We start from the raw sequence: 12,980 nt of genomic DNA on the forward strand, positions 1-12,980 counted from the left end.
TTCTGCTAAACCAGGGAAATGCTCTAGCCTGGGTGGAAGTGACTGCAAGGTCTGGCTTAAGCACAAACAGTCATAGTTGGAACAGCACTGCTCTCAGGAGCTACAGTTGTGCTTTTTCAGCACGCATCTGTGGTTGTCCTGTAGCTTTCACAAGGCGTCCATGGTGTGTTCAGAGCACCAGGTGCTGGCAAGAGTGGATTCTAGCTGTCTGCGAGGCTGATGAACCTTCACTTAAGGGAGTTGGGAACAGCTATCAATTAGGGACTCAAATTGCCCTGGCCCCCAACATCATTTAAAGGAAAAACAAATACTAAAAAGGGTGTTTATAATAAAAGCCAATCATTAGTATTAAGAGATCCAGTATAATTCCTTCAAAAGGCAAAATCAAAATTCAACAAAGTAAAACACCCGGAACAGGTACTTGAAAGGGGCAGGGTGAGGTTAAAGGGAGAAGGGTAGAAGGTAGACAAATGAAGAGAAAAGGTGGGGAGAATGCAATAAAAATTCAATATATGGCTCAGTTGGTAGAGCACAAGCCAACGAATCCTGATCTCAGACATTTAAAAAAAATCAGCGTCTACCCTACAAAATTAAGAAAAGTGGCTGGGAATGTGGCCTAGTGATAAGAGTGCTTGCCTTGCATACGTGAAGCCCTGGGTTCGATTCCTCAGCACCACATCCATACAAAAGGCCAGAAGTGGTGCTGTGGCTCAAGAGATAGAATGCTAGCCTTGAGCAAAAAGAAGCCAGGGACAGTGCTCAGGCCCTGAGTCCAAGACCCAGGACTGGCAAAAAAAAAAAAAAAAAAAGAAGAAGAAAAGTGAGGCAACGTGTTGGGAACAATGGTGAGAATGTTGAAAGGGTGGCATTGATCAAGATGCACTGTATTCATAAACTATTTGTTGAATGACAACTCCTTTGTAGCTAATAATCAACAAAAGTGACTTAACAGTATTTAACAGTATTCTAACAATGCTTAATTCTGGTCCCACTGTCCCAGGATGCGGTGAATTCCTTAGGCTGTGTCAGACTGATGATTAGTAGATTTCTCCCCTACATAAACTTCTGGGTGAAAGCATTTTAAATGGTCTTTCTCTTTCACCAGATGCATAGTTCTAATGGTAGGTACTGCCACAGCCTTTGAGTAACAGTATTGAGATGGCATACAGCATAATAGGAATATTCTGAGAAGCCATTGCACAATCAGATAGCCATCAGATAACTTGTGAAGTCAGAAAAGTTTAATCTCCCTCATCCCAATTCCAAAAATGTCCAGTGCCACTCCAGGGCACCTAAACCCAAGTGTGAAGGAAGTAGGAAAGAAAAAGACAGGCCTTCTATCAGGTTTGGTGCCCTCTAACTGCAGCCTCACAACCTAGAGATCAGCCTGGGTTACACAGTAAGATCCCATCTCAAAACATCCAGATGGAGGGTTGGGAAGGTGGCTTAGTGATAGAGAGCTTGCCTAGCATGCTATGAAGCCCTGAGTTCAATTCCTCAGTACCACATTAACGGAGAAAGCTGGAAGTGGTGCTGGAGTGGCGGAAGGGGTCGAGTGCTAGCCTTGAGCAGAAGGCAGCTCAGGGAGTGCCCAGGCCCGGAGTTCAAGCCCCAGAACTGGCCAAAAACAAACAAACAAAAAACTAGATGGAATGGTGCATGCGATAACTATGTAGGAGGCTCATGATCCAAGGGGGAAAACACTAGAGCCGCCTGAGAAAAAAATGAGAGCCAAAGGGGCCGGGTGCGTGGCTCCAAGCGATGGAGCATTCATCCCTGAGTCATCACTGTGGCACTAAAACAAGCCACCCCTAACCCATCTTCGTGTGGCGGATGCTTTCGGGCGAACGTGTCGGAAGGCACCGAGGAGCGGGGTTCTCATCTGCGCCCTGAACAGGGCTGATGCGAGGCGGGGGCCCTGGGCCGCAGGCAGACCCCGCGCGGTACTTGGGAAGAAACAGGTGGCTTCCATTAGAAATGCTGCTGCTTTCATGCCTCAGGGCGAGAGCCCAGTCCGCGGTTCGGGTGTTCGGGGCCACCCCCGCCCCCCTTCCCACAGGGCGTGTGCGCGTGCGCGCGTGTTTACCTTCTCGAGAGGCCGCGGGCTCCCTCCGGGCGCGGGGGAGGGCTTCCGGGGAGCTCTGCGCGGTCACAGTGGGCCTCTCCCAGGCCCTTGTTGGGTAACGGAGGGCGCCGTGGCCGGCGCGGGGCCGGCGCGGGGCCGGCGCGGGCTGCTGCGGAGGGCCCGTCCCCCCGCCCCGGTGTGCCGACGGGGCGGGACGCGGCGGCCGCTCCCCGCGGACCCCCGCGCCCGAGGCGGCTCGAGGACCCGCCGCTCCGGGCCCCGGAATATTCCCGTATTTGAAGAAGCACGTGCTGAACCGACGGCCGGGCTGAGGTCCGGGAGCGAGGCGCTCGGTTCCCTCGGGGCCGCGCGGCCGGACGCGAGGCGCCGCTCCCGGAAGCGCGGCCGCGGGGACCGCCGGTCCTCGTCCCGGCTCCGCCGCGCTTCGGGGAGGCTTCGGCCCGGGGACACACCGGCGTGTGGCTGCCTCCGGGACGCGGGTCTCCCCACACCCCCAGCGCGCGGAGCTGCCGGGCGAGCGTTTCCCGGGGCGGAGCGGCGAGAGCGCCCGGCCCCGCGCGCGCGGCCCCGCGCGTGCGCCCGAGGACGGCCCCAGGTAGCCACGGGCGCGGGGGGCGGGCCTCCGAGCCGCAGCACGTCCCTCATTGGTCAGCTCGGGCCCGGCGCCGGGCGGGGATTGGCTGACTGACAAGCGACGTCCCGGGCCGGCCAGGCTGCAAGCCCGAGGAGTTGGCGGCGGTGCGGGCTGCCGCGCGGCGGGGTGAGTGCGGCTTGGGGGCTCGGAAGAGCGGTTGGCCGGGCGGGAAGCGCGGCGGCGCCGGGCGGGACGGCGGCGGGGCGGCGGCGGGAGCGGGAGGAGAACCCGGTTCGGGAGGCCGGTGGACTCGGTGGGCCGGCCCGGCGTGGGCTCCGCCGGGGTGGCCGAGAGCCCCGGCGGGCGGGCCGGAGCCGGGGCGGAGCCGCGGGGAGTCGAGCGCGGTGACCACCCCCCCCCCGGGGCCGGCGGCTTGGCTCGCCCCCCACCCCGCTGCCCCTCGGACGGGCCGCGGGTCCCGCGCGGGCGGCCGGGCGGCGGCCCCGTGGGGGCGGCGCCCTCGCCGGCCTCCCGCCGGCCTCCCGCGGGCCTCGGGGAGTCCGGGAGGCGGAGCGAGGCGCGGGGCGGCCCGGCCTGGCCTCACCTGGCCGGGTCGCCCGGTCTGTCACTCGGTGTCCACCGCCCAGAACTTTCTCGCGTGCCTTCCTGGTTGAGCCCGGCTTAGGTGACGCCCCAGAGGGAAAGGCCGGCCTCGGGACACCCGGACCACGTTCTGTCAGGGAAACAGGCAATCTGCGGGGGAGCTGAACACCGGGGGTGGAGGAAGGCGGGGGTGGGGGGGGTGCCCGGTCCATCTCCCGGTGCCAGTGACCGTCAATTCCCTGCCGGTCCTCCCTTCTCGGGATTATTTTTGGAGCTCATCCCTTTTGTTTTTACAAGTGGCAGGATCGATCATCAAAACGTGTGTGTGTGTGTGTGTGTGTGTGTGTGTGTGTGTGTGTGTGTGTTTCCCTCTCCCTAATTTGTTTTGCAATGAAGTTGAGTAAAACAAGGCGCAGGTTTAAGTGTGGACATTGCTAACTCAAACTACAGGCATGTATGGGTTGCGTTACCCTGTGCAAAATGAAGGAAAAAACCAAGGTGCCGACTAGTCTAGGCACTAGTGTGAAGCAGAAATTGTATTAATAGCATCCTATTCAACGGGATGCTTAGTGTGAGTGAAACGCATTGAAATTTCTGCCTTAATTTGGACAACATTCCCGTGACTCTCATTCATAGTAGAGGGAAAAACTTTTAGAGAGGTTCCAAAACTTGTCTGAAGTTACCTGCCGAAAGGACTGGAATTCAGGGTGTCAGTCTTGGCCTTTGTCATTGTAGAATTTATTCCCTCTCCTCCCTCGCACCTTTTGTTCCCGCTCCTCCCTGCCCTTCTTTTTTCCTTCCCTCCTTCCCTTCCTTCCTTGTATAGTCCAGGCCAGTCTCCCAGAGTGCTGAAATTACAGGCACGTGCTCCTGAACCCCACAGATTTTGCTCTGTAAATTCTAAGGAGTAGAGAACTACTGTGTAAAACTATTGTTATGGAGCTACAAATCCATAGTGGCAGGGTGAGGGCAAACACCCCATGAAAATATAGAAGAACAAAACAATAATGAGACATTTTTGGTTTCTTTGAAAAAAGTAGAAGATTAATACAATTTGAAGATAACTTCAAAATGAACAAATCTAGTTCCACAAAGACAATAAGGTTTTTTATTGTATAACAGCCACTTAGAGGAAAAATAAACAGCATAGTATGCCACTTGTACAGGCATACCACTCCTTAGTAGCATTTGTCAAATACTGGATATTCACACTCACTGAGTGTCTTTATCTGTGTCCCTCATCTTCCCACTACTCCCATGACAGCGTCTTTATCCAAATAGTGTTAGAGGACCAAGGAACTAGAGCATGGTTTTTTAAAGAGGACAGTAGAGAAGACACTTATTTTTTTAGGAGTTCTCAACTCCACAAGGGTAAAACTAAGGTCAAGAGTCTGAACATAAGCAAAGAAATAACACATTCAAGTCCATCTCAAAGCAGGTGAGTTGTCACTGTAAAAAAAAAAAAATGGCTTCACCTGAGATGTATGAGGATTCCTGTAGTGACCTGAGGAATATAAAGACAATAGATATAAGTAAGTGTTGAATTAATGCAAGTAAGAGATAGGAAGAAGAAGGTAACCTGAAAAAGAGAAGGGAAGATGGCTGGGCATGGTGAAACACACCTTTACTTTCAGCACTCAGGAAGCTGAGCTGGCGACACCAGCTCAAAGCTAGCTTGGGCTACATAGTGAGACTCAGTTTTTTTGAGACAAGGGTTTGTTTTGGTTTTGGTTTTTGGTAGGAGACCAAGACTTGAACTGATAATTGGTTCAGGCTCTATTAACTGAGCCATGCCTCCCAACTCTTTGAGAACAGATTCCTGTTTTTGTTTGTTTGTTTGTTTTGGCCAGTTCTGGGGCTTGGACTCAGGGCCTGAGCACTGTCCCTGGCTTCTTCTTGCTCAAGGCTAGCACTCTGCCACTTGAGCCACAGCGCCACTTCTGGCCGTTTTCTGTATATGTGGTGCTGGGAAATTGAACCCAGGGCCTCATGCATAGGAGGCAAGCACTCTTGCTACTAGGCCATATCCCCAGCCCCAGATTCCTGCTTTGAAGCCTTGAGTTTCTCATCCTCCTGACTCAGTTTCCTGAGTGTTGAGATTACAGTTGTGCTCTACACCCAATTGCCCTTGCCTTTACCCATACTGAGTTGTCTCCTTTATTGTCTTTGCCAGTTTGAGAGGAAAAATTATTAACAAGTTGACTTAACATTTCTCCTTCCCTCTCCTTCCTTCCCTCTCTTCCTTCTTCCTTTCTATTTTGAGACTAGGTCTCACTATGTAGCTCAGATTGGCCCAGCACACATAGTCTTCCTGCCTTAGCCTCCTGAGTGCTGGGATTGCAGGTGTGTACTATCATGCCCAGCTGTTTTTTTGTTTTTTTTTTTTTTTGCCAGTCCTGGGCCTTGGTCTCAGGGCCTGAGCACTGTCCCTGGCTTCTTCCCGCTCAAGGCTAGCACTCTGCCACTTGAGCCACAGCGCCGCTTCTGGCCGTTTTCTGTATATGTGGTGCTGGGGAATCGAACCTAGGGCCTCGTGTATCCGAGGCAGGCACTCTTGCCGCTAGGCTATATCCCCAGCCCCCAGCTGTTTTTTCATCTTTCGGTTTGCAATTACTTTATCCTCATTAGGGATATTAATCAGTTATAGTGAAGTGGAAATAGATAGCTAACTGAAATCTTGAAAGTGGCAGAATGGCAAGTGAAATGAGTTACTTATATCATCTGGGAGTGCTCTTTTGGCTGCTGTCTTTTAGGGACCAAAATGGGCCACCTTTTGGTAACATTTGGTATCATTTATGATTCCCAAGTTGTCAGCTAGTCAGACTGCAATCCATTATTACCAGATGAATTGTATACAGATTTTTGATACCATTTACCAATAATTTATGCTATTGGTTTTGAGTAACATGAATTGTGGCTAAAATACAAAAACAGATAATTAGGAAAATTAAATGAGATTAACTTTCCATGCTTGAAAAATACATATTGTAACACACTATTTAATAAATACACATTAATATGAGGCAGCATAATTAGGATATTTTGTGTATGTGGCACTGACAAAATGAACCCAGGGCTTTATGTATGCTAGGCAAGCACTCTACCACTAAGCCACAGTCTCAGCCCTTAATTGGGATTTTTAACATTAATTTTATTATTTATGGATGCCTTGGCTAGTAGTAAGTACTAATGAGATGTAATGTATATAAGCAGTAGACTGGTTGCTAAGAAATAATTTTAGATGTGACAATTTATTTTAGTTCAGATCCCTTTTGACCCCAATCTGTTTGGACTCAGGGAGTACAAACTACAGTTATATGTAGGAAATACACTGCACAGGGAAGGTCAACAACAGATCTCACATAGGACATAAGGCAATGATCCCATAATATTATAAGTGTTGCTGAAAAAATTCCTGTCACCTGATGATGTTATAACTCGCATGTCATATAGCAGTGGATTACTCACTTGTTTTTAATGATACTGGTATAAACCTGCTGTGCTGCAGTTAGTTACATAAAAGTAAAGTGCAGTTATAAGTAATATATAATGTGTGATCATGAGTGACTGGTTTATGCATTTTCTGTTTTATACTTTTTTTTATACTTATTGTCAAAGTGATGTACAGAGAGCTTACAGTTTCATACGTTAGGCCTTGGGTACATTTCTTGTAGTTTGTTACCTGCTCCCTCATTCCCTCCTCTCCTCTCCCCCTGTTTTGTACTTCTTGTCTTGAGAAAGTGCTTATACTTGATCTATCCATCATATCTATCTATCTATCTATCTATCTGTCTGTCTGTCTGTCTGTCTGTCTATCTATCTGTGTTGATTTTGGGGCTTGAACTCAGGGCCTTGAGTTTCTGCTTGACCTTTTCAAGCAAGGTGGTGCTCTACCACTTCACTTCTGGCTTTTTCTTGGTTAATTGGAAATATGAATCTCAGATATTTGTCTGCCCCATCTGGTTTCAAGCCATCATCCTCAGATCTCAGCCTCCTGAATGAATATCTCCTGCTTATTTAAGAAATAAGTTACTGGGGCTGGGAAGGTGGCTGATTGGTAGAGTGCTTGCCTAGCATGCATGAAGCCCTGGGTTTGATTCCTCAGCACCACATAACAGAAAAAGTCGGAAGTGGCACTGTGGCTCAAGTGGTAGAGTGCTAGCTCAGGGACAGAGCCCAGGCCCTGAGTTTAAGTCATGGGACTGACAAAAGAAAAAGAAAGAGGGTACTAAAAAGTATACTGTGTTAATTCCTGTGGCAACCTGATACAGGTGTACCATGTATTTTTTTTTAATTGCATCGAAAAACAATGTTGAGTGATTAACCTTTACATACCATCCCATCTGGGTTTGTTTGAGTATATATTGGCACAATGAGCTCAGACTATGTCCCCATTGTTAAGTGACACATACATTATTTTTTAAAGTGTATTTGAAACAAGTTTTGTATAATACTACAGATCAGGAGGCTGAGATCTGAGAATTGAGGTTCAGAGCCAGCCTGGGCAGACAAATCCTATAGACTCATCTCTGATTAACTAGTAAAAAGCTGGAAGTGGAGCTGTGGCTCAAGTGGTAGAGCACTAGCTTTGAGCAAAAATGCTAAGCAAGAGTACCAGACCCTGAGTTCAAGCCTCAGTACTGACACTAACAATGAAAAAGGGAGATGCTTTGATTATAGATACAGTTTAGGATGTGGGCAAATTATTTTTTTAAGTTAATTGGTTTAGATGAAATGCTAAAAGAGCATCCAATTAAACAAAAAAATCATGAAGCAAGGATAAGTATTTGAAGTTAGAAAATACTAGTATGGTTTAAGTTTTCACAAGATTGTCTGTTCTTCGATTTCATTTACTTGAAGAGTGACAAAATTAATTTTTTAAAAAACCCCAAATGACAGCAGTATCCTATTGAAGAAAAACACAGAAGTGCCTAAGTGTAAATAGGAAATAAAAGCAGCCCAGTGCAGTTGGCTTGTAATCCTAGCTACACAGGAGGCCAAGGTCTGAGGATCAGGATTTGAGGCCAGTCCAGATAGGAAAGTCCATGAGACTGTTATCTCAAATTTAGCACCAAGAAAGTTGAAAGTGGAGCTGTGGTTCAAGTGGTAGAACACTAGCCTTGAGCAAAAATGGCCAGGGGTAGTGCCCAGGCCCACAGTTCAAAACCTAGGACGGTGCACACGCATACACACACACACACACACACACACACGAAAGAAAAGTAAAAGAGGCTCTCATCATTAGATATTCTCATTGTAATATTTTGATATATTTTCCAGTCTTCTGTGTGTGTACACGTATGTACATATACAGAGACATCTACTTCACCACTGTTCTTACTGCTCTGTTTTAGTTTCCTTTTGGGTGACACTGAGTATTTAACCCAGGACTTCATACCTGTGTGAAGTTTGTACCACTGAACTAAGTACATCCCCAACCTTGCTTTTTTTTTTTTTTTAAAAAAAAGGTAGAATTACATATACATGTAAGTTTGAAACTTTTTTAAAAAAGCATTTTTGTCTTTAATAAGTGTGGATTCTTAGAACATTTATCATTTGTTTTTTTGCTTTACTGGTCCTATATTGAGATTGCCTTTTAATTTTTCTCTTTTGTACTGAGTGCATTAGTGAGTATTCTTTTTTTTTTTTTTTTGGCCAGTCCTGGGCCTTGGACTCAGGGCCCGAGCACCGTCCCTGGCTTCTTCCCGCTCAAGGCTAGCACTCTGCCACTTGAGCCACAGCGCTGCTTCTGGCCGTTTTCTGTATATGTGGTGCTGGGGAATCGAACCTAGGGCCTCGTGTATCCGAGGCAGGCACTCTTGCCACTAGGCTATATCCCCAGCCCCGTGAGACCCGTAAAGACCTCAAAAATTCAGTTTATTCATTTACAAAGATGATGTGCACTCAGTAAATTATATAAGGCAATACACATAATTTTCAAGGGCCAGTAATTATTACACAACATTATAGTAAATTGCATTGTATCTTTGGGCCCACATGCTGCATTTTTAGTCAGTGAAAATACTATTCTCACTTAAGGTATTCATTCTCTCTGTCTTTGTCTCACTTTCTCTCCTGTATTGTTGATAGGGTTGCTCTCTGTAGTTCTGAACTAGCTGAACTAGCTCAGTGATGGGACTAAGGCTGGTATTTTAATTGCTTCTCAAAGACCTTAAAGAGTAATACTTAATGTATTTACATAAGACTTCATAAAATTATAGAAATTCATCATGAAGAAGCAGCCTAGATTACTCTCTGTAGGGTTATGGTCTAGAAATCTTCACATTCAATTGGCAAGTCTTTCATTGGAAATAGAACCTTTCTTGCAAACTATTTTAATTCTTTTTGGTAATACTGGGGTTTGAATTTGCTTCAGCATCTCAGCTTTCTTGCAGGTACATTGTTTTAGTGGAGGACCTTAGTCCTGGTTGATTAAGAAAGACTTCTTAGAGGAGGAGGAATAACTAAGCTGAAACAAAAGATTAGCAGGAGCTAGTTTAATATAGAGATATAGTAAAAAGGTAAAATATTGAAGAAAAATCAAAAGATGGAGTGAACCTGTTTAATTTATGGAATTGCCTGTATGCCTGAATCAAATGAAGGTGGGGAGGATGGCAAAGAACAGAGAACAGTACAAAACTGGGGCAGGCAGTGAAATTAACGAATTTTTACAATAGTCAAACCTTAGAATAGTAGTTCAGTGGAGATGAGTATCTGCTCTATTTTGGAGGAAGACTAGAATTTGATTGTAGAAAAGGAAAGAAAGAAGGAATAACTGGCAATGTGAATGTTATTTTCACACAACAGGTTCAGGAGGAAAGTTCAGTTTAGGATTTTGACTTAGATGCAGATGGGAGAAACTAGAAGATGTCAAGTAATGGAAGTTAATAAGGGAGAGGGGAGGATTTATGACCTGCAGGACATTGATGTGGAGTGGTTTGTGAAGCAAGGAGGCAGAAACCTGAGCACTCTGTTGTGAGGAGGGACAGGAGAGACACTGGGGGTGGGGTGGGGGAGGGGGACAGAGCAGCACAGTTAGAGATAAATATGTGGCACATGGAGTGAAAGGATGTTGAAGAATCTTTTCCTCAGGTGACCTCTCTATTCCCAAGTTACCAGTTGGATATCTGCAAAGAAATAAGGGAAAGGAAATTGGGTAGATTTTAGTTCTGCTGCTGTAAAAAGAGTACCTGAGCTGTCTGAAACGGCAGGGTCGGTTGTATAGTGATGGAGTGATGGGGTCTCCTTATTTTCTGTGATTAGAAAGTCCAGTTGCAATTGTAGACCACAAACTGCTTTGTATTAGTGTAAACCAGCTATATCACAAAGCACACTATGTTTAGCTGGATTTATTTTGGGGGTGGGGTTGGTTTTTCTGTACTTTTATCTTAGTGAAGAAACAGTTCATGGATTTATAGTCTGGTGCAATTTTCACCCAGTCAAGACTAATTCTGACATTCTGTCATTGAACTTACCTATATGAGACAAACTAACCTTTCAGTTCTGGCAGGTATGTAGTATGTCATGAGGGAGCAGGTTGGAAGTACTGGAGAGTATAAAAGGACTTTGACTCTTGGCCATCTGAATTCCTGTTTGTGGGACAGTTATTTTCTTCCTGATTTTTTGGTGGCAGGCAAACACTGCTTGTTATTGTAGGCATATTCTTCTCCCAGATTCCTTTTTGTGAGAATGTATGAGTTTTAGACTTAGCCATGTAATGAAGGTACCTGTATGAGCAGTAACTCAAGAACTGGTGAAAGAGAAAAGGAAAAACTATGAATTCTGTTATGCCAGTGATAGAAATAGCAGGTGCATTGATGTCTTAGCATAACCAATTCTGATATAGTTTTTTTTTTTTTTCCTGGTAGTACTGGGGTTTAAACTCAAGGTCTTAGGCTTGCAAGGCAAATTCTCTTTCCACTTGATCCACACTCCGTTCTGCAGTTGTAGACATCTTTCCTGCGTCTGTAGGCTATAAATTAAGTGCTCTGAAGTTTATCGTCTATCAGATACCTTTTCATAAGTGTATTTTTATTTAAATTACCAATAGTAGGACTTTTTTTCTAGCTTTGAACTGGAACCCAACCTGGGATAAAAGTCCATTAAAAAAAATCTTGTAATATTTTGAGTGACAATGGAACCAGGAACCTCATGAGGCTAGTTGGAGAAGGAGGAAGAAGAGGGGAGGAAGTGATTGATGAGGATATGTTGTATCCTTAAATGGCCATATTAAAATGAAACTTCCTTATGCAACTGACTGATTTGAATAAATTACAGTTATTTAGATCAAACTGATTTTTCTTAAGCAAAATTTTTTTGGGGGGAAGGAGGTAATTTTTTAAAATTATCTTCAAGTTGTATAGTTTTCAGTTTCACATGCCAGTTTACAGTGCATCATGATCAGTGTTACCCCTTCCATCCTTCTCCCCTTCAATCTGTTCCAATTTCACCCTCTTCTCAAGTTACCTGGTTCCAATTTCACACATATACACTGAATATTATGACTCTGTTTGAAATTTTATTTTCTTAATTTGCATACAAAATTTTAAACTGTTTCAGACTTTGTGAGACACACTGTAGACAGCAAATGTTCTGAGTAATCTAGTAACTATTTCATTTTCACCTTTGTATTAGCACTTTCAGTGTGCTCTATGGACCATGTGCTGCCACGGATACCTGAAGTACCTGAGATGCACATTTGGGAAGACCTTACCATCTAAATGCTAAGCTGGATCCAGGGCCTGATGAGGATGGTTTTGCAACAAGTTGGAATAAGCATGCAATCGGTGAGTGCAGCATTCGTTTTTAAAGTTTAGGCGTTTAGATATTTTAAGAACTTTTCTGGGAAATGAGGTTAATCTGTATATGAACAATATTTGAGTTCACTGTTTATGTACTATTAATTTGCATAGAATTTAAATCATAGAACTCTGGAACTAGAAATCATGTTCCATGAAGTAACAAAGAAAGTGTATGTTTTCTTTTACTTGTGTAATCTAGTCCTTAAAAATGACTGACAAGGATGTGAAATAAGTTTTGTTGTGGGGTGGTATAAAAGTGCCAGTGGAAAAGGTATGTGGGTGGTGGTGAATATGATCAAAGTATTCTATATGCTTGTATAAAAATAGAATAAAAATAAAACCTATTCATTTTGTTCCATGAAGGAGCTATGGGGACTGAGAAGTGATAAGAGAAGATAGTTTGATTGGCATTCATTGTGTGTGTGTGTGTATGGAAGCAGCACAATAAAATCCCTTTTCTTTTCTTTTTTTTTTTTTTACCAGTCATGGGACTTGAATTCAGAGCCTGGGCACGGTCCTTGAACTTCTTTTGCTCAAGGCTACTAGCATTCTACACTTTGAACCACAGCTCCACTTCTACCTTTTTCTGTTTATGTAGTACTGAGGAATCGAACCTAGGGCTTCATGCAGGCCAGGCAAGCACTCTACCACTAAGCCACATTCCCAGCCCCTATGATCCCTTTTCAACTAACACATGGTAATAAAAAATTGGAAAAAATATAGTGAATCTTTTCCCAGCATACTGAATAGGGGAGTCATTTTATCAAGTGTATTGAAAAGCTGTTAATATATTCATGTGACTATTAAAAACAATGAATTTGTTAGTGACAAAGGTTTAAACATGTAGAAAAATTATTAAATAAAATATGTTGCACTCATTCTTCATAACTTTGGATGTTGTAGAATTAATGTTGAA

The 12,980-nt window shown here is 44.9% G+C and overlaps 1 protein-coding gene across 2 annotated transcripts in view; it reads left to right on the forward strand.

Moving 5' to 3' along the window:
- The first annotated feature begins 2,777 nt into the window (after nt 1–2,777).
- Mtfr1 (mitochondrial fission regulator 1) overlaps nt 2,778–12,980 on the forward strand; it is a 36,917-nt gene continuing 26,714 nt past the window's right edge. The window contains exons 1-2 of one of the 2 annotated variants that reach the window (XM_048358837.1): nt 2,778–2,846; nt 11,907–12,049. In XM_048358837.1, the coding sequence (XP_048214794.1) occupies nt 11,984–12,049 (66 nt within the window). In that variant the 5' untranslated portion in view covers nt 2,778–2,846; nt 11,907–11,983. Of the gene's footprint in view, nt 2,847–11,897; nt 12,050–12,980 lie in introns of both variants that reach the window. The other variant, XM_048358838.1, reaches the window with a different exon arrangement.

This window comes from Perognathus longimembris, chromosome 12, assembly GCF_023159225.1.
Source record: "Perognathus longimembris pacificus isolate PPM17 chromosome 12, ASM2315922v1, whole genome shotgun sequence".
NCBI lineage: Eukaryota > Metazoa > Chordata > Mammalia > Rodentia > Heteromyidae > Perognathus > Perognathus longimembris.